General features: G+C 43.9%; 1 protein-coding gene across 5 annotated transcripts in view; it reads right to left on the reverse strand.

Annotated features, from left to right (window-relative positions):
• Positions 1-567: 567 nt before the first annotated feature.
• Positions 568-21,614, reverse strand: part of LOC120996104 (cyclic AMP-dependent transcription factor ATF-7-like) — a 105,941-nt gene continuing 84,894 nt past the window's right edge. For 3 of the 5 annotated variants that reach the window (XM_040425821.1, XM_040425820.1, XM_040425818.1), the window contains exons 4-12: positions 19,661-19,782; positions 15,580-15,699; positions 12,287-12,441; positions 11,565-11,664; positions 11,334-11,474; positions 8,697-8,828; positions 5,384-5,581; positions 5,176-5,284; positions 568-1,579 (exon numbers count right to left, since the gene is read on the reverse strand). In XM_040425821.1, coding sequence (XP_040281755.1) covers positions 1,362-1,579; positions 5,176-5,284; positions 5,384-5,581; positions 8,697-8,828; positions 11,334-11,474; positions 11,565-11,664; positions 12,287-12,441; positions 15,580-15,699; positions 19,661-19,782 — 1,295 coding nt within the window. In that variant the 3' untranslated portion in view covers positions 568-1,361. The remainder of the gene's footprint in view (positions 1,580-5,175; positions 5,285-5,383; positions 5,582-8,696; positions 8,829-11,333; positions 11,475-11,564; positions 11,665-12,286; positions 12,442-15,579; positions 15,700-19,660; positions 19,783-21,614) is intronic. The other 2 variants (XM_040425819.1, XM_040425822.1) reach the window with 2 other exon arrangements.

Genomic DNA, 21,614 nt, shown 5'->3' on the forward strand with positions numbered 1-21,614 from the left:
GAGGAATCTGTTCATGTTACCTTGTGAACCTGCAAGTAAAACTGGAGCTTTCCAAAGTTTAGCAAGACATTTCTCTGAAAGGTCCAAGTGACTGCATAGAATACCTGAAAGAGCTAGAAGTAAAAGCAATCAAAGTACTATACAGTTGGTGCAAAAAAACACTCCACTTTTTCAATAAGAGGCACGTGAAGCCAGCCTTCCAATCGACACTGAGAAGCCTCTTGCTGCCATTTCATGGGACAACGAGCATAAGCTAGTGCCGTACCTACGGTACATGGAGAAAAAGTCACTCCTATAGTATCTGACTTTGATTCTCCCCGGGGATCACGCGTCTAATTCATACACATCTATCGATCAGGTGCCTCCTTGCTGCACGCCAAATCCCAGAGAGGTCACAAGTCACCCACATTTCAGATATGGATGACTGGAAGACTGAAAAGTTACGAAGAGGCCGCAACGCTGGTTAGAATTAGTGTTGAAGTATGCTGCAGACACCAATCTTCAAGTTCGAGGAAGAAAACATCAGCAGCATTTCAAGAGGAGGGGGAAGACTTGCAGATTTTTTTCCCACAAAGCATTTCAAATGGAGGTCTCTTTGATCACGTGGCTGTAAAGCATGCCCACTACGGCTCCCGGGTCTCTCCCTTGTGGTTGGACGCAGCTGCCCATAGTTTTCCCTCTGTTTCGTGTGTCCATCCAGCACCAGGCTGGGCCCCAGGTTCAGAGTATGCCTCTCTGTCTTCTTCATTCCATGCAGGAGTATCCAACGCTGGAAGGCAACTGCGCAATAAGGCCTCGTCTGTAATGTAATTTCTAGCAACACTGAAATGCCATGGACAGGTTAAGTATGGATGGCACTGCCTTTTCCAAATGAGTAAAAATCATAGTAGTAAAATACGGAAAGGGTTTCTCGGTACGAATTTGTTACACAAACAGAGCAGGACAGGGAAAATGCTCAGACAAGTAGCACCAGGGGAAAAAAAACCACCCTGCTGGCACTGAAATGGTAAACCTCAGCTGTATTCTATATACACCACACAGCGAGCGGTAGGGTGCGGGAACGTGGACATGTCTGTTAGTGCTTGAAGCCCTTACACGATCTGTGTGTCGAGGTTCTTGATTTGACCTGATGGGATCTGAAGATTAGTGCTTTAGTCACTTGATGTCTGTGTACTAAAAAAAATGAAAGATACATAGTCCCTAAACACCCTTTACCGAACTTTAAAAACAAATATATATACGTATATATATTTTTTTATTATCCGTATCCGCCCGTCATGTGCTGGGGCTTAGTTATTCTGCTCAGTCTTTGGGGCTGAGGCATCCCGTTGGTTAGTTCTAAGTTTAATGGGGTAGATACATCATCTGCTGGCTGCTTGCGACTGTGGTGACATGATGACGTGTGACTGTAGAATCTGACTGTGGCCGTCTGTCCTTTGGCTAGCCATCTGTGTGAGCATTGAAGTGGCCATGTGTTCAGCTGGTGAGCGGAGCCCATTAGGGGAGGCAGAGGACAATGAACTGTGCTGGGAGATTGGGCCTGGAGAGCCTCTGGTATCGCAATTGTCTTTGAGGTTTTCTGCACAAAAGAAAAAGGGGAAAAAAAAAAAGTCCAGAAAATCAGTAAATGTAGAAGGGAAAATACCGGAGAACAATGCAACAGTTCTGTCACAAATGGCAGATGAAAAACATACACGTGCAGGTCAATAAATTAGAATATCATTGAAAAGTTATTTCAGTAATTGAATTCAAAAAGTGAAACTCATATACTCTATAGATTTATTACATACAGAATGATCTATTTCAAGCGTCTTTTTATGTTGATGATTATGTCTTACAGCTAATGAAAACCCAAATCTCAGAAAATTAGAATAATAAAATAAGATAAATTAAAAATGATTTTTAATAAAAAAAATGTTGGCCTTTAGCCAGTACAATCTATGCACTCAATACTTGGTCGGGGCTCCTTCTGCATGAGTTAATGCATCAATGCGGTGTGGAGGTGATCAGCCTGTGACACTGCTGAGGTGTAATGGATCCCAAGAATGCAAACGAACTGAAGGCCACTATCAGAGCATTGTTGAGTCTGGTGTCTCATCTTTCTCTTGTCAATACCCCTACAGGGTTTAGGTCAGGCGAGATTGCTGGCCAATCAGCGATGCCATGGTTATTAAACCAGGTATTGGTACTTTGGTAGTATGGGCAAGCCCTGTTGAAAAATTAAATCAGCATCTCCATAAAGCTTGTCAGCAGAGGGAAGCATGAAGTGCTGGCAGGACTTTGGACTTGATATAACACAGTGGACATGGGTCCCCAAACCATCACTAACTGTGGACACTTCACACTGGACCTCAAGCAACGTGGATTGTATGCCTCTTCACTCTTCCTCCAGACTCTGGGGCCTTGATTTGCAAATGAAATGCAAAATTTACTTTCATCTAAAAACAGGACTTTGGACCAATGAGCAATAGTCCAGGCCTTTTTCTCCTTAGCCCAGGTAGGATGCTTCTGATGTTGTCTCCGAGTGGCTTGGCACAAGGAATGTGACAGTCGTTGCCCATGTCCTGGATAAGTTGGTGTGTGGTGGCTTATGGAGCACTGACTCTAGCCGAAGTCTACTCCTTGTGAATCTCCAAATTCTTGAATGACCTTTTCGTGACAATCCTTTCAAGGTTGCAGATATCCCTGTTGCTTGTGCACTTTATTCTACCACACTTTTTCCATCCACTCAACTTTTCATTAATACACTTGGATACAGCACTCTGAATAGCCAGCTTCTTAAGGAATAACCTTTTGTGGCTTACCCTCCTTGTAGAAGGTGTCAATGACTGTCTTCTGGACAACTGTCAAGTCAGCAGTCTTCCCCATGATTACGTAACCTACTGAACCAGACTGAAAGACCATTTAAAGGCTTAGGAAACCTTTGCAGGTGTTTTGTGTGGATTAGTTGATTAGAGTGTGACACTATGAGTCTACAATATTGAACTTTTTCACAATATTCTAATTTTCTGAGATACTGACTTTTGGGTTTTCTTCAGCTGTAAGCCATAATCACCAACATTAAAAGAAATAAACGCTCAGAATCAAGTCCAACATATGTTCTGCAGCCGAGAAGATGAAAGAATTTACATGGAAAATGGTTAAGACTTCGGTTCAAAACAGTGTCTGGTGCGAAAAGCAACTGTAAAAATGATAAAGGGCATTGGTCATAAGAGAGGTGCACTTTAAAAGGGTTTTCCAGTAATAATGATGTTTTATCATGTGCCTGCAGCCTGTCCCCTGAAACATGCACCTCTCCAACTAATGACTGTGTGATGCCAGCCAGATGTAAAGAGTACGGGGACCGGAAGATGGAGGCAGCACGTAGGACCAGAGGGGCAGTGAGCAGGTAAGTATGAATCTTCTGTTTCAGGGGCACTTGATAAAACATCATTTTTACCGGAAAACTCATTTAAGGGTGCCCATACCCAGTACACACATCAAAACAGACGACTTGACCCAAAACAATCGTTTGTAGGTTAAAATTTAACAAATTATCGTTTTATCCGACCAATGACAGACCATCATCTTTTGAAAGGAAGTCGGCCATGTTTAATATTAAAGGTGGGGCCATACTCATTGAAAGGAAAGCGTGTCAAACCTCATGTCTATGGGTGTTCTACAAAAACAGATGGTGGGGGAAAGCAGACCAGGTCATAATGGATTTCACCATGCCCAGTCAGAAGTATCTACTCATTCAAAACACATGCACACTTAGCCAAGCATGCATGCATATGGGAGAGTCAGGAAGAATAGCTTCAATCTGACAACTTTCTTCATTTTAGAATATGAGAAGTTGAATACGTTTGCGTTAATAAATACAAAAGCATTAAAGGGGTTATCCGATTTCAGAAACATCCCCCCCCCCATGTGCCGGGCCCCTCACAGGTAATATACTTACCCCGCTCCCAGCACATTGGGGGGGGGGATGTTTCTGAAATCCAATAACCCCTTTAAGGGAGTGATACCTTTATAGGTTAACCAGAAAAAAACATATTGCATCCAGAATGAACTTGCACGGATTCAAGATAAACCACAAGGCCGATACAACTGTGGGGATCTATTACTCTGGACCAGGACACTTCATGGACGACTTAAAGGTTTTAATTCGCAAAGGGAATTTTAAGAATGATAAGAGTCATAAAAACTTGGGAATTTAAAATGACTACATTCCAGTCATTAAGTGATGGACTGAATCTCACCCCTGGTTTTATGACCCACTATTTAGACAAAATGTACACCTCCCTCAGTTCGACTCCCAATGCATAATCTACAATGTCTCCTCTGACCATGTCCACTTGATGCTGGGCCTGATCTTAATTATGCATCCCCCCCATGTACATGTTTTGCTGTAATATCCTATAAGTGTTTTGTATTTAACGCAAAGGTATTCAACATCACAGTTTTTTTGGGCTAACAAGAAACTATGCAATTCTTGCCACACACCATTCATTTTAGAATGAAAACGTTGACGATTACAGAATGCACCATAGATAAGTGTTTTAGTTTAAAGGAGTTGTCCGGGTTCAAAGCTGAAACCGGACATATCCCCATCTTCACTCCTCCAACCGCCCTGATATCAGCATCGGAACATTTCATGCTCCGACGCTCTCCTTTGCCCTGTGCTGAATCGCGCAGAACAAAGTCATTTTTTGGAGATCCGATGACGTAGCGGGCTCTCCATAAGCCACCACCTAGCAGTGAGCCCGGTGAGGTCACCGGCACTAATGGGCGGGCTTTAGCGCTGCCCTAGCCTGTAAAATGGCTAGGGGAGTGCTAAAGCCCGCTCATCAGAGCCAGTGACATCACCAGCAACACTTCTGGGCTGAAGCCTCCGCCTAGCAGTGTGTCAATATAAACAAAAAAGCCCTTGCCCTGTGCGATACAGCGCAGGGCAAAGGAGAACATCGGAGAACGAAAAGCACCAATTCTTATATATCAGGTGGGCCGGAGGGGTGAAGATGGGGATACGTCAGGGTTCTGAACCCGGACAACCCTTTTAACTAGTTGGACTTTCCTAGAGGATTCCCACAGATACAAATTACTGGGACAGGCCACATAAATATCGTCTGAGAGACGCCCTAATGATAAAGCAGGTACCACATTGGTATTGTATACAAGACAAATACTACTCACCTAGATAGACCTGATTTTTCTTTTGCAGGGCAGTTACAGGACAGTCTTTGTGTGCCAGCAACAACTGCTTTAATTGGGCTACTTCATTTCTCAGAAGAGTAACCTCATTCTACAGGTGAAAATTCAAAGAGAAGTATTTTCAGCCAAATCTGCCCGGTACGGATGATAATCCAATCCTAGTACAAACTGCAGCCAATCGATAACTTACACTAAGCTGCACGTTCTGACTGTTCAGTTCCTCTGCCTTTTTCTCCAGAGAGCACACCCAAACCTTACGCTTCTGACGACAACGTGAAGCAGCAGCTCTGTTTCTCTCGAGGAAGCGTTGGCGACGTTCGTCTGGATCCTCGTCTGTTGCTCGCCGTCGCCTACCCCCGGTGCTTGGGGTGGGCTGAGCAGGAGATACCTGTAAATTGTAATAAGACAAATGAACTATTGGAGGCTATTAGAATTATAAGGACAATTATGATTATTGTCACACTATACTCTTGGCCACTGTTTTTGCGCTTCCAGCACCTATATGGTTAAAAGACTATTCCGTCTAGAAGCATTTATTAGCTATCCACTGGATAGACTTTGAATGAAGCAGCAGGGCAGGGCACCTTCACTCCTTTCAAACTCCTACTAGGGGTTTCCCCCTCTGGCAATTGTTGGGTTACCAAAAGTTGGATCTCAATAAGTGACAAATGCTTGTGGCTGAAATACCCCTTTAACACCTTCCCGACTGCACCATGTAAATTTACATGAGCTGGGGCCATTTGTAAATGTCTGACCGCCTAAGTGGAGAGGGCGCCACAGCCGGTGGGTGTCTGCTCTTTTAAACAACAGACACCCGGGACTAATGTATGTGATCGACGATAACGTCGATCGCCTACATTTAACTCCTCAGATGCGGTGGTCAAATGTGACCACGGCTTCTGGGAGGTTAAAGACTGGGAGTGCGCACTCATGGCTGTGTGCCGGCTCCCCCACACCGAGGTTCGGAGGAGCCGGATGTAGTGTGAGGCAGCCTCTGTACTCAGGAGTGGTATGGGGCTGCCACACATTAATTCCTATGGAGAGCCTGCCTGATTGCTTTTCTTAGGGTTAGGGTTAGCATTGGAGTTTGAGACTTAGGCCCCTTTCACACGAGCGAGTTTTCCGCGTGGGTACAATCCTCGAGGTGAATGCATTGCACCCGCACTGAATCCGGACCCATTCATTTCTATGGGGCTGTGCACATGAGCAGTGATTTTCACGCATCACTTGCGCATTGCGTTAAAATCGCAGCATGCTCTATTTTGTGCGTTTTTCACGCAACGCAGGCCCCTTAGAATTGAATGGGGCTGCGTGAAAATCGCAAGCATCCGCAAACAAATGCGTATGCGGTGCGATTTTCACGCACGGTTGCTAGGAGACGATCGGGTTGGGGAACCGATCATTATTATTTCCCCTTCTAACCTGGTTATAAGGGAAAATAATAGCATTCTGAATACAGAATGCATAGTACAATAGGGCTGGAGGGGTTAAAAAAAAATAATAAAATAACAACCTTAATCCACTTGATCGCGCAGCTCGGCTTCTCTTCTGTCTTCTTCTTTGCTGTGCACAGGAAAAGGACCTTTGATGACGTCACTGTGCTCATGACATGATCCGTCACATGATCCATCACCATGGTAAAAGATCATGTGATGGACCATGTGATGAGCGCAGTGACGTCATCAAAGGTCCTATTCCTCAAAGAAGAAGATAGAAGAGATGCTGGCTGCGCGAACAAGTGGATTAAGGTGAGTTATATTATTTTACATTTTTTTTAACCCCTCCAGCCCTATTGTACTATGCATTCTGTATTCAGAATGCTATTTTCCCTTATAACCATGTTATAAGGGGAAATAATACAATCTACACAACCTTGAACCCAAACCTGAACTTCTGTGAAGAAGTTCGGGTCTGGGTACCACATTCAGTTTATCACGCGCGTGCAAAACACATTGCACCCGCGCGATAAAAACTAAAGGCTACTTTCGCACTTGCGGCAGAGAGATCCGGCAAGCAGTTCCATCGCCGGAACTGCCTGCCGGATCAGGCAAAACGTATGCCAACTGATGGCATTAGTAAGACTGATCAGGATCCTGATCAGTCTTAAAAATGCCTGATCAGTCGAAAAAATGCATTGAAATGCTGGATCCGTCTTTCCGGTGTCATACGGCAAAACGGATCCGGCATTTATTTTTTTCACCTTTTTTTCAGTCTGCGCATGCGCAGACCGGGAGGACGGATCCGGCATTTTGAATGCCGGATCCGGCACTAATACATTCCTATGGGAAAAAATGCCGTTCAGGCAAGTCTTCAGTTTTTTTTCCGCCGGAGATAAAACCGTAACATGCTACGGTTTTCTCTTTTGCCTGATCAGTCAAAACGACTGAACTGAAGACATCCTGAACGGATTACTCTCCATTCAGAATGCATGGGGATAAAACTGATCAGTTCTTTTCCGGTACAGAGCCCCTGTGACGGAACTCTATGCCGGAAAAGAAAAACGCAAGTGTGAAAGTACCCTTAGGCTGGGTTCACACTTGAGCGTTTTACAGCGCGTTCAAACGCGCTGTAAAACGCTCAACACATGAAAACCAATGCTTCCCTATGGCCCTGGTTCTCACTTGAGCGTTTTACAGCGCTGAAAAACGCGCTGTAAAACGCCCTACGCTCAAACAAGTACTTGAGCTTATTTGGGGCGTTTTACAGCGCGTTTGTGGCCATAGGACATTGCAGTCAATCACACAAACGCGCGTCAAACGCGCGTTTACTATTGCAAAAAACGCGCATAAAAAACGTGCGTCAAACGCGCATATCAAAGACGCTCAGGTCTGAACCCAGCCTCAGGGTACTTTCACACTTGCGTTGTTTGATTCCGGCAGGCAGTTCCGTTGCAGGCAGTTTCCTATGGAAAAAAATTTAGGCAAGTCTTCAGGTTTTTTTGCCGGAGATAAAACCGGTTTTCTCTTTTGCCTGATCAGTCAAAATGACTGAACTGAAGACATCCTGAACGGATTAGGGTACTTTCACACTTGCGGCAGGACGGATCCGACAGGCTGTTCACCCTGTCAGATCCGTCCTTCCGCTATTTCGCCGTGCCGCCGCTTCGCCCCCATTGACTATAATGGGGGCGGAGCTCCAGCTCCGGCATGTCCGACTTTTTAGTCCGGCGGCCTCTCACCGCGAACTGCCGTACTGCACCGGAGCTCCGCCCGTCCCCATTATAGTCAATGGGGACGGAGCGGCGGTCCGGCGAAATAGCGGAAGGACGGATCCGACAGGGTGAACAGCTTGTCGGATCCGTCCTGCCGCAAGTGTGAAAGTACCCTTACTCTCGATTCAGAATGCATGGGGATATGCCTGATCAGTTCTTTTCTGGTATAGAGCCCCTGTGACGGAACTCTATGCCGTAAAAAAAAAACGCTAATGTGAAAGTAGCCTAATCCAGTCATTGAAATAATCCAGCTGATTGCTGAAATTCCCTTGTATTTTTTCTGGCCTCTCACCTGAGGCTGTGCAGGCGAAGGTGCATCTGGGTGTTGAACCAATATTTGGCTCTGTTCTGGTCGTGATGCTACCATAGCCATCCCTCCATTCAGCGACGATGGAACATGGTGAGTAAGGGAGGCTTTAAGTCTCTGGAGATATAAATAAATATATAAAAAAATATACAAATTTTTCACTCCACTCAATAGTCCAAAAACACATGAAAAAAAAAAAAAAAAAAGCATTACGTACCGAGTTGTCCGAATTTAACAAAAACGTGGGCAGCCCCTGTAGGGTAAAATAACAAAAGAATCAATGCTCACTTTCTCTCATCGCTGCACTCCGGTCCGAGGACAGCAGTGATGCTCTGTACACACCACTCTTGGCAGTACGGGGGAGAATAGCACTGAGCCAGGAAAACGAACAGCGGTGGGGAGGACTGGAGTGCAGCGCAGGAAGAAGCAGGGCAGAAAAGGGGTGAGCGTTGATTCTTTTTTATTTTAGCACATTTATGGGGGCTGCCTGAGTTTTTATCTAACTCTGACGACACCTTTAACTTTTATGTGCAATGCAGCTACAGTTCATGTACGGCATAATAGCAAATTGTTTATTGAGTATGGCGTAAATTTACCAAATATTATCTTAAAGGGGGTGTTCCACAAGGATAGATCATGAAGGCCATACATGATCCATGGGCGTTAAGGAAAGAACTGAGCTACTCACCCCAGTGTACTTGAATAGAGAGGGACAAGCCCATGCACAGTCTCCTCTCCATTCAGTTTGTAGCTCATCTGGTGTAACGGGGATCAGTGGGACCTCAATGTCCCGCTAGGTGGTGGGTCCCAAAGCCGTGATCCCATCAGACATTTAGGTAATATTCTATGGCTATGGCGTAAATGTGTGCTGTGAAAAAAATCCCTTTAAAGGTGTTGCCTACCTTTTAGATACTGATGACACCCGGCACCTCCAACCAACGAAGCCGGAAACAAAACTAAAGGGAGCAAGAAGCAGAAGGCTCTGTCCACTGTGCAGTGGCTGCGCCAGCATACAGCAGCTGGGCTCATGGGCTCACATTCACTTGAACGTAAGCATAGTGCTGTATCCTTGTACAGCCACTACACAGTGGGCAGAGTCTTGTTTCTGACACCTGCAGCAAACAGCTAATCAGCGGGGGTGCTGGATGTGATATTGTTGATCTAGCTGGAGGATAGGTCATAAATATCTAAAAGCTGGACAACCCCTTTAAGATGAAAAAGCACTCATTGCAGTTACAGTATGTCTCATGCAGATATATAAAGGATTAGACAATACGGAGCGCCTAATCCAAAGGTGTTCCTTTGCTGTATTGTATACTTTAATCTTATGAAAATTAATAAAATATGATTAAACATAAAGGATTAGACACTGGGTCTTGCCACAAGAGGGTAAGAAAGTGCTTCCCCCACTGCCCTATAAATAGGCTCTTAGAGGCTTTTAGGTAGTGTACCTCTTGGTGAGCGATCGTTGACTGGTAGACATGCCTCTACACTGCACGCGGAGACATTTCACCCAGCTGACAAATTTGGAGAGGGGGCATATCATTGGACTGGAAGAAGAAGGGTGGTTGTTTTGACATATTGCCCACTAACTAGGCCATTCTGACCTAGCTCTTAGGAGATGTTATGAGCAGTGGTTTACGTGAGGGCTCCGGATGGCCAAGTTAAAAAGGATCATTTGATTTGCTGACAAACCAGAGCAGCTCCCACACTTTCTTTGTCCACCATCCAGACACAGGTGGCACCTTCATTACACACCCGTCTCCGCCCCAACACTTTCTAGGCGCTTAGCAGGTGGAAATTTGGTGTCAGGCACCCATCACATGTCCTGACGGCCAACCACCATCACCTTTGTTTGCAGTGGTGTCGTGAACGAGAAACCTGGACTGCTACAGACTGGAACCGTAACATCTTTAGCTACGAATCCAGGTCCTGTTTGGGATCTGACGGTGGTCTAGTTTCAGTATGGAGGCCTTGTGATACGAGGGACACTAACATCTCAGTGATATATGCAGGACATCCTGCAGCCACATGTGTTGCCTCTCATGGCAGAGGTTCCACCTGGCAATTTTTAGCAGGATAATGCTTGCCTACATACAGCAGGGGTTTCCAAGGAACGTCCGGCAGATTGCAGCACTTAGTTGGGCTGCCCAGTCACCATATTTACCACCAATTTAGTATTTAAAGGACCAGCTGAGATACCAGCTTTGGAAACCTACATGTGCAGGATCGACAGGCCTAGCTGCAACATCGGTGGGCAAATGTGCCGCAGGATACCATATGGAACCTGTATGCCTCCATAGAGGGCACTAGAGCCTCCTTTCAATTGTACAGTTTTACCCAATAAACGTATCCTTTCGCTCTAATATTGTAATCACTTACATATATTGTAATGATATATGTAAGTGATTACAATATTAGAGCGAAAGGATACGTTTATTGGGTAAAACTTTACATATAAAAAGTTTCATTCCAATAACTTATTCTTGATTTTCTTGATCATTAGGGGTATAAAACCTAAATCACCAAATCATCTTAAAATACTTCAAAATTAACTTTACACAACAAACAAAAATTTCTCTACAGTTCAAAGAACAGGAAAATAGTACCCTCACAACTTACACTATGTGCTGTCCAACAACTCACCAATTTGGCTTCTGTATGAGCTGAAAGACCGGAAGGAGAAATATGCCCCCCACCGCCGATAACTGGGGGTCCAGGAATCCCTGGGATATTAGGCACCATGTTCATAGGTCTTGCCAACTAAGCCAAATAATACAAAAGCAAAAAAAAGTAAGTGATAACCAAATTCCTTCCAACAAACATTACAACTGGCCGGACAGAGGTCCTTACCGATATAACTGATGGCATCTGTACGTGAGGACCTGGAAGGAAAGGAACAGTCTGACCACTGCCCAGGTGCATCATAAGGGACATAGAGCCGCCTGGGGAACTTAAATGTAGAAAAAAAAATTATTAACATTTATGTACAAGACACTACTATTAAAGAGGGAGATAACATCAATGCTGATGGAATGGATAACCCAAGGCAATAAATTCAACATTTGTTCATCTTATGCAGTGATGGCATATCCTAGTGATACGTTTGGCGACGATCCCACCTAATAATGAAGGGGATGTAGTGCTGGTCGAGCCCTTTATCCACTACCTTTTTTCCTCTGCACGCCAGCACCACAACCACACACTGTGCAGGGAGCTGTAACACGGCCCTATTTTATGAATGGGGCAACTTGCAGTCCTATGAACTGTGGCGCTCCCCGATACAAAACCATTGCTGCGGCTCCTTCATTCTGGGAAGGGGGGGGGGTCGCTGGAGGTACCAGAGGTTATATGATATCCTTTAGCTATGCCATCACTTTACAAGATGGAAAGAAGATATTATAGTCTCATTGCTGCACAAAATTTTACATCTCTGGAGAAAATGTATCTACATGAGGTTAGCACACACACCAATGGAATATAGAGAAAATGAGAGTTATGGAAAGAGATACATTGCAGAAGTGGATTGTATGCCAACGCCAAGAACAAACAAAGTGCAACTACGGCTTCCTTACCCTAGCTGTCTGTTGGACGGAGGGGCCTGAGTGATGACAGATGTAGGAGAAGGCAGTGTAGGGTGCAAAGGATCGTATCCCATATGGAGGGGCAGTGAACCAGGCCGGACTATTGTTGGAGTGGGTGTTGAGCTGACCTGCGGCTTCGGTGGAACCTTAACCAGAGTGACACAGTAAAGATAATCAATAAAAATAGTGAACCTCATGCATGAAATGGATACAAATCATCCGCATCCTAACAAGGTGTATTACAATTCAAAAAGCACATACATATTAGATAAAAACGCAATGACTGGTTCTGAAGACTGCTATCCAGTTTGTTTCATTCTGCGGCTGCCATCAAGAGTTTATGGGCCTGTCGGCCAATGACAAATGACATTTCAGCAAAATGCTTGAGCACCATATTAGTGGCGGATTACCCACGAAAGGTTAGCAGGACAGAAATGAATGGGGTGGGCAACCTGCGGCACTCCAGCTGTTGTGAAACTACAACTCCCAGCATGCATACTCGCTCTGCTTTTCTCTTCTCAGAACTCTCATAGAAATAGAGCATACTGGGAATTGTAGTTTCACAACAGCTTGAGTGCCGCAGGTTGCCCTCCCCTGCTATATAACTTCCAAGCAATATACTGATATAGTGGTATCATTCATACAAAGTTGTCTTTCATCTACTCTCTATGGCACCTACTTATGCAATATACTAGGAAACCTGGTATCAGCCTAATTAATCATGTTAGGGTAGGTTCACATTAGGGTTGTTTCAGGTATCGAAATTTCGATACCCAATCGATACTTTTGTACCGGTTTCGATACAATACCGGGATTTCCATTTTTTCGAAACTGGGCTGCGCAGTCTAGTATTTTAGAACTTGGAGCGCGCTGCTTTCAGCGCGCCCCAAGTTCCCTCAGCAGCACAGGGGAGAAGGAAGCAGTCTCTCCCTCCCCCCTGTGCCACCGCTGACAATGAAGAGAGACGGGAGAAGAGGGGCGGGCGCACTGCGCCACCAATGAAAGTTAACTTCTAATACAAATACAGGAGGCGGCAGAATCACATAGCAGGCACCCTGCCTCTATGACAGGGCGCTGCGAGCAGCCGAAGTTAACCCGCACCTGAGGGGTTAACTGCCACTGATTGCAGCTCCCTGTCAGAAGCAGGGTGCTGGCTATGTGATTCTGCCGGCACCGCCTCCTGTATTACAGGTTAACTATTATTGGTGGTGCAGTGCGCCCTCCCCCCCAGTACCAAAAACATTGGTGGCGCAGTGGGCCCCCCATCCTCCCCCGTATTAGAATCATTGGTAGTAGTGGCCACAGCGTCCCCTCCCTTCCTCCTTATTGGTGGCAGTGGCAGCTTCTGATCGGAGCCCCAGCAGTGTAATCGCAAGGCTCTGATTGGTTACCATGGCAGCCAGGATGATACTGAAGCCCTGGCTGCCATGGTAATCTCCCTGCTGCTGTGTGCACTATGCACAGGGGAGCAGGGAGAGTGTGAGGTCCTATTCACCCTAATAGAGATCTATTAGGGTGAATAGACAAGGGATCAAAAGATCCCAGGTTCTAGCCCCTAAGGGGGGAAATAGTTATTAAATAAAAAGTTTAAAAAAAAAAAAAAAAAGTAAAAAAGAAAAATAATATATTAAGTATGAATCACCCCCTTTCCCAATTTTACATATAAAATATATAAACAATAAATAAACATATCGCATATTGCCACGTCCGAAAAGTCCAAACTATTAAAATATAAAAAATAAAAAAAATCAATGTGGTGAACGCCAGAACAGAAAAAAAGAAAAGAAAAACTGCGCAATTCGCCATTTTTTTAGTCACATTGTCCCCCCAAAAAATAGGACCGGACTGTTCGATCAGGAGCCGGGCGTTCCATAAAATGCACGCAGCTTTTTTTTGGCGTTTTATTTTTTTTGCGTGGTATTGAATCGTATCGAGTATCGCAATACTTTTTTATGGTGTCGAAACCGAATCAGAATTTTGGTATCGAAACAAACCTAGTTCACATCACGTTTTCTGCCTCCGTTTGACGTACACGTTAGAAAAAAGTATACAAAAATGCCGCGCACCACATTCTTGTATCCTGCAGAGTCCGCTTAAAAAAAAAAAAAAGGATACTTTTTTTTTTTTTTACAATGGTGAACAGATGCCACTGAATGGCATCAGTCTGAGGCATCCGTTTAAAGTATACGGTTTTTGCATACGTTAAACGGATGGGAAAAAACGTGATGTGAACTCAGCCTCAATGTTCTAACTCATGGTGCCCATGTACCTTCAACAGCTGATGGCTCTCTCTCCTGACGCCCCCATACACATACTGTACATGATCGGTTTGGCCGAACATGCATCCATTTCCAGTGGAGAGAGGATAAAGCTGCGGGCAGTCACCTCTGGTGGTGGCTCATCTCCCCACAGAACAAAAGGATAAGGGGGCTGAAATTCAAAGTGCCCCATCCTTTTCTCATCCATCATCATCTGTCAAGGTAGAGTTGGAAGTTCCCTATATGCAGAGTGCCAAGAACAGCAGGTTTGGCCATCAACAGCCAGTTGTGTACCGGGGCCTTTAGATAACCACAAAAATGTAGTGTTATAGCTTGGTAAATTTGTAGATCTAGTTTGAAGAAAAAAAATAACCTAGTAAACCAATATCAACAACCTTTAAAGCTAGAACTGCAAATAACTGTACTAAGGCTAGTTTCACACTAGTGGTGAAGAGATCTGGCAGGGAACAGCCTGCCGGAGCTCTCTGGATCCGGCACTGCTGGATGCAACATGAATGCCTGCCAGCCCCATTAACTATAATGGGAACCGGAGGAGATCCAGGTACAACACGGCAAATATGCCGAGAATCAGCCGGACAAACAATGATTTTCGTCCGGCCGATTGCCAGCACTGTATGTCGGAACAGCCCGCCAGAAGGCTGTACCGCTAGTGTGAAACTAGCCTAAGGCTCCATACAACCCCAGAGTCGTATGAAGCTGTACAATGGCACCTATAGACGTATGAGGCCCTACTGTACTTCTATATGTCCAAGAGTCCCCCCCCCCCCCCCCCCCCCCCGATTATAGAAAAATCTGACAAAAATTAAAAGTATATTTTCTGAATAGTTTACGGTCCAGTAAGCGGCACCTGGAGTGCCTGTGGCGCCATATTACAGGGCCACAAGGATGGAGTTTCTCACACCGCTCCACTGTGTGTAAGGGGAGTTAATCTATCGGCTTCAAATGCAAGTGCATTTATCTAGGTACAAAAGGTGTGTGGAAAAGCTGGCCTGTGTAAGTCACTACCTTCTCCTCTGCTAATGATCTAGGACTGTCTGGAGGGGAGGAATCCACTTCTACTGGTTCTTCCTCTTTGATTTTAATATCAGGAGTTGAAGGTAAAGACATGTCCAGTGGTCCCGCACTCTGCAAAAAGACAAGGAGAAGGAATGAACATGCTATGTCTTAGAGATATTCCATCTGTTACCAGTTGCTCATAAGAACACCCGGATAATCATTTTTTATAACTACTTAAAACACCAAAGAATGTTAATGTTCTAATTCAAGGTGCCCATAGACCACCTCATGGACACAGATAGACGCTGAGGTTAAGCAAGGAGGTATGTACAGTTGTGTTCAAAATAATAGCAGTGTGTTTAAAAAAAAAGTGAATAAAGCTCAAAATCCTTCTAATAGCTTTTATTTCCATACACACAAATGCATTGGGAACACTACACATTCTATTCCAAATCAAAACATGAAGAAAAATATATCAAATTTGTGTTGCTCCTCTAAAAAAATTGACAAATAAGTGAATATTAGACTGTTCAGAAAAATAGCAGTGTTTGTATTCTTCTTTACAAACTCAAACATTCACTTTATAAACTGAAAAATGTTCTTCTCTATTTCTTGGTTTTGCCTCAGAAACTGAATTTTTGATGTCACCCCACAAGTTTTCTATTGGATTAAGATCCGGGGATTGGGCTGACCACTCCATAACGTCAATCTTGTTGGTCAGGAACCAAGATGTTGCACGTTTACTGGTGTATTTGGGGTCGTTGTCTTGTTGGAACACCCATTTCAAGGGCATTTCCTCTTCAGCATAAGGCAGCATGACCTCTTCAAGTATTCTGATGTATTCAAACTGATCCATGATCCCTGATATGTGATAAATAGGCCCAACACCGTAGTATGAGAAACATCCCCATATCATGATGCTTGCGGCACCATGCTTCACTGTCTCCACAGTGTACTGTGGCTTGAATTCAGAGTTTGGGGGTCGTCTGACAAACTGTCTCCGGCCACTAGACCCAAAAAGAGCAATCTTACTTTCATCAGTCCACAAAATGTCTCTTTAGGCCAGTCAATGTGCTCTTTGGCAAATTGTAACCTCTTCAGCACATGTCTTTTTTTCAGCAGTGGGACTTTGCGGGGGCTTCTTGCAGATAGCTTGGCTTCACACAGGCGTCTTCTAAATGTAACAGTACTCACAGGTAACTTAAGACCTTCTTTGATCTTCCTGGAGCTGATTGTTGGCTGAGTCCTTGCCATTTTGGCTATTCTTCTATCTATTCGAATGGTAGTTTTTCGCTTTCTACCACATCTTTCAGGTTTTGGTTGCCATTTTAAAGCATTAGCGATCATTTTAGCTGAGCAGCCTATCATTTTCTGCACTTCTTCGTTTTCCCCTCTCCAATCAACTTTTTAATCAAGGTACGCTGTTCTTCTGAACAATGTCTGGAACAACCCATTTTCCACAGTATTCCAGAGAGAAAAATGTACTGTAACCAGCATGAACAACATTTGCTGCCTTCCTTCCTTAAATAAAGGGCAATAATTGCCACCTGTTTTTCAAAGAATGAATGACCTCACTCATTAAACTCCACACTGCTATTATTTTGAACATGCCCCTTTCAATAAGTGATTCAATTACCGTACACAGAATCAGCAGCATGCATGTCATGACTGTTGGGTCTGTTGGATTTCTATTACTCTACTACACCTGCTAGTAAATTATTTGCCACGTAGAAATATCATTTCTACCAAAAACAGTGATTGATCAGGTAAGTGATGTCTGACTGCTATTATTTTGAACACAACTGTACTTTCAATGGAGAGAGTAAAGGAGCATTTACACGCTCCGAGAAGAAACCGATTGTTGGGAAGGAAGCGTTCCTTCCCAACAGTCAGCTGCTCCTTAAGTGGAGGTGAAGCACTGCAAATACATGCAGCGATCACCTCCACAGTATCACTTGTCTCCATACAAAATCCCTGCTCCTGGGCAGCAGAGTGCTGTTTAGACAGCACAGTGTGCAGCCCGGGAACGATTATCGAGGCATCTTCACCTCAGATCTTGTCATCTGATGAACGAGCGTTTTGCTTGTTTATCCGATAATCTGCAGCACGTTTAAAAAAATGAGTGTTCATAGGAATGTTCGTTCCCAATAATCTGCCCAAATATCGGGCCATTGAAAGCCAATTCCAGGCATCCTGGTGATGGCTTATCTAAAAAGTTGCCATTAGATAACTTCATGCTAATCATTCCCCTTATTTAAAGGGGTATTCCCATCATAGACATTTATGACATATGCATAGACATTTTAGGAGTATGTTGTATATTTCACCACTGGGATCCACAAATCTGTCCAAAAGGAGGGTTTGTTAGGCCTCATGCACACAACCATAATTTTCTTCAGTGTGCTACCCATTTTTTTTCACAAACAGTAAGAACATGGACCCACTCATTTATATGAGGCCATGCACACAATGTTATTTCATGATCTGTGTGCCCGATCCGCAAATCTCCCTGCATTCCTGTCTATACCAGCGGATGAGAATAACCCATTCTGGTGATGGGAATGAGAAAAAATGGAATGCATATGGCACGTATGAGTGAAAATTGGATATAGTCATGTGCATGAGACCTTAAAGGGGTTGTCCGGGATTAGAAGAACATGGCTGCTTTATCCCAAAAACAGCACCACACCTGGCCATGAGTTGTGTCTGGTATTGCATCTCAGCTCCACTGAAGGTAATAGGGCTGAGCTGTTATCCCACACCAAATCTTTGGACAGATGTGATGGTTTCTTACAGAAAGCAGCCATCTTTTTCAAGTTCTGTAGAACCCCTTTAAAGGAGAGTATGTGCACAGCTCTCTGCATTCATTTCAATGGAGGAAACCACTGGGCCGAGCATGATAATGTGCTATAGGTTATTATCTTAACGATACAGATTAGTCATATGGTAACTGGAATACTGATCTATAGAGTACAGAATAGCAAAAACCAGAGAGAACCAAATGTGCTGCCCTTCAAATAATCAGGTTGATACCATGTTCCAGACGTTTTAGATGGACTGCATGAGGATGGAGTCTGTGTAGTCGTTTGAATGACCGAAAAAAAGGACAAATACAAAATACACCAGGACGTTCTTGGCACAGACATGTGGAAAAATCACTCATGTGAAGCAGCATGGTGGCTCAGTGGTTAGCATTGGTGGGGTCCTAGGTTCAAATCTGACCAAGGACAACATCTGCATGGAGTTCGTATGGGTTTCTTCCAGGTATTCTGGTTTCCTCCCACACTCAAAGACAGACTGTGAGCTCTAGTGAGTCTGTAAAGCGCTGCAGAATATGTTGGTGCTATACAAGCGAGTTCATTAAATAAATACCCATTCAATTGACTGGGTCGGTGTTTAGTCTCAAACCTGGATGGGAATCTACCCCGCATGAAGTCAGCCTCGTTCACATCCGCGTTTTGAAATCCAGCAGGCTGTTCACTGTATCCGACATAGCTGGATAATGCCGCCATCCGCCAGACCCCCATTGACTAAAATGGGAGTCAATAGGGTTCTGGACGCTTTCCGGCATAAACGCCGGCTTTTGGACAGACAAAAAATTCTGATGAAAAGCAGATGTGAAAGTAGACCAGGACTCCATGCATCAAAAATGGACTGGAAAAAGTGGTCTTGTTGTCCACAGAAACCAGAATCTAGGAGGGAAGGGTCACTAGTATCTCTCACATGCAGTGTACCCCAAAATTGTCAACCAATGTATCTGGTATGGACTAAAAACTACTGTAGGCCAAGTCTGGCATGTTGTAGTTCTCCACATTTATAACTAGAAAGGTGGCATCCAATCTCATCGCAAATCTGAACCTCTGTCCACTTTTCTTGACCATTAAAAACAGTGCAGGGAATTAATAAAGTAGCATCATTTGCAATATTTTCAGTCTACTATGCCAGAATACTGACTTACTGACAACTGTCACCAACCAGAGCAGTAGAAAAGAAAGTTCTGGTATGTATACTGTATACACTCCCCAACTGGACAATATGTGATTGTGATAGGCCCTGTATTAGAAGGCTGGGGGCCAGCATCATGAGTCACCTTTTTGTCATCTTCCTCTTCCGTGCCTTTCTTGAATTCATGTTCAAAAGAGCTGGCCAACTCATTAAATAGACCGACTTCCTCACAATTCTTCAAAAACCGTGTGGGAGTGGGAGTCTGATCTATGAAGACAGAAGAGGTGGGTAATTATACAGCATCTACTCAACAAGTACCACACTAGATAGAATAGACATAGCTAAAGGAGCGCGCCACATTGGAGCCACTTTTTAAAATATATTCGGAAACAGGTTTTCACTGAAGACGAACCTAAGCCTGACATTGTAGGTATGACCGTTGTCATTTTCTTGCCATCAAACTCAATTGAATCACTGACAGAACCCTGACGAGCCCCCTTTATTCGTTGTAGAAATTTCAGTGACTAAAATACTAAATTGTGGTTGTTTTTGTAGCGGGGGGTGGATTTCTGCAAGCCCTACATAGATGAATGAAAGGGGTTTTTCCCTTTGCAGAAATTGCTGCAACAAATATTTTTTTGGGTAAAACTAGACCTGTGTAAGCACAGGATCTGGCATAGTGCTGTGGGCAACAACGTAGATGTGAACAGAGCCTTACCTGGTACATTAGGGAATGACATAATCAGAACTTCCACAATACAATTTAAGGTCTCATGCACACGATCGCATCCGTTTAGCAGTACGCAAACCACGGATCCGCAAAATACAGATGCAGTCTGTGTTGCATGCACATTTTTTTCAGACCCATTGAGGGGGGATTCAGGCAGGTTGTCAGAAGTCAGATCCCTACCAATTACATACTAATGACCTTTTGAAAGCAAAAACCTTTTTTCAGTTTGGTTATTAACCCCTTAGTGACCACCAATACGCCTTTTTATGGCAGTCACTAAGAGGCCTTAGGTTGGACCGCTGCCTTTTCACGGCGGCCCAGTCTAAGCGCTGCACAGGTCACATGGGAACCGTGCGCCTGCTCTAACAGCCCGGACCAGCAGGAGTGCCGACCTGGGCTGCTTAACCCCTCATATTGCACGGGCAATGGCGTCTGCACATGTAAGCGGTCACAGAGTGGCGGACTCCTTCCGTCTCCCATTGATGCGATTGCATTTGCGGGGTGCCGATGTGTGTACAGGCAGGCTGGGACCTGGTGTGGGCCCCAAACCTGCCTTGAGTGTTCTCCAGCAGGCTGCGCATTTCTGGTGCAGCCTGCTGGTCAATGTCAGTATAGCACTGACATTAAAATGCACTGTATTTTAGAAGCAATCAAAAGATTGCCTGTTACAGTTCCCTTGTGGGACTATTAAGTGGTAAAATAAAAAATCCAAATTAAAAACAGAATTGCTCATTTATTCTTAGTTGCCACCCAAAAAATGTAACAAGCGATAAAAAAAAAAGTGTTATTTACCCCAAAATGATACCAATGAAAACTACAAGTCGTCCTGCAAAAATCGAGCACTTACAAAAATCCTTAAAAATAAAAGTAAAAAAGTTATGGGTCTTAGGATGTGGCAATGAAAAAAAGATTTTCTTTTTTTTTTTTAAAAAAAAGGGGTTTTATTGCACAAAAGTAATGAAGCTTAAAAAAAAAAAAAAAAAAAAAAAAATATATATATATATATATATATATATATACACATACATACATTTGGTATTGCTGTAATCGTACAGACACAGAGAATAAAAGATATTATGCTATTTCTTTTGCAAAAAATTAATGCTGCAAAATTTATAACGTAAAAAAAAAAAAAAAACAAGTTATAGCTCTTGGAAGGCGACAATGAAAAAAGGAAAAAAAAAAATGCTTGGTCAGTAAGGCCCAAAACAGACTGGTCACCAAGGGATTAAACATTGGGAAATAAAAGGTAACAAACTGCCGCATAAAAAGCAACAAGATTATGTCCCCTTTTCTTCACGGTCATTTTGATTCAGGGGATATATAGTTTACCATTGCTGGGGTCAGGGCGAGATGCTGCGGTTTGGAG

The sequence above is a fragment of the Bufo bufo genome, chromosome 3 (assembly GCF_905171765.1).
Source record: "Bufo bufo chromosome 3, aBufBuf1.1, whole genome shotgun sequence".
Lineage (NCBI taxonomy): Eukaryota > Metazoa > Chordata > Amphibia > Anura > Bufonidae > Bufo > Bufo bufo.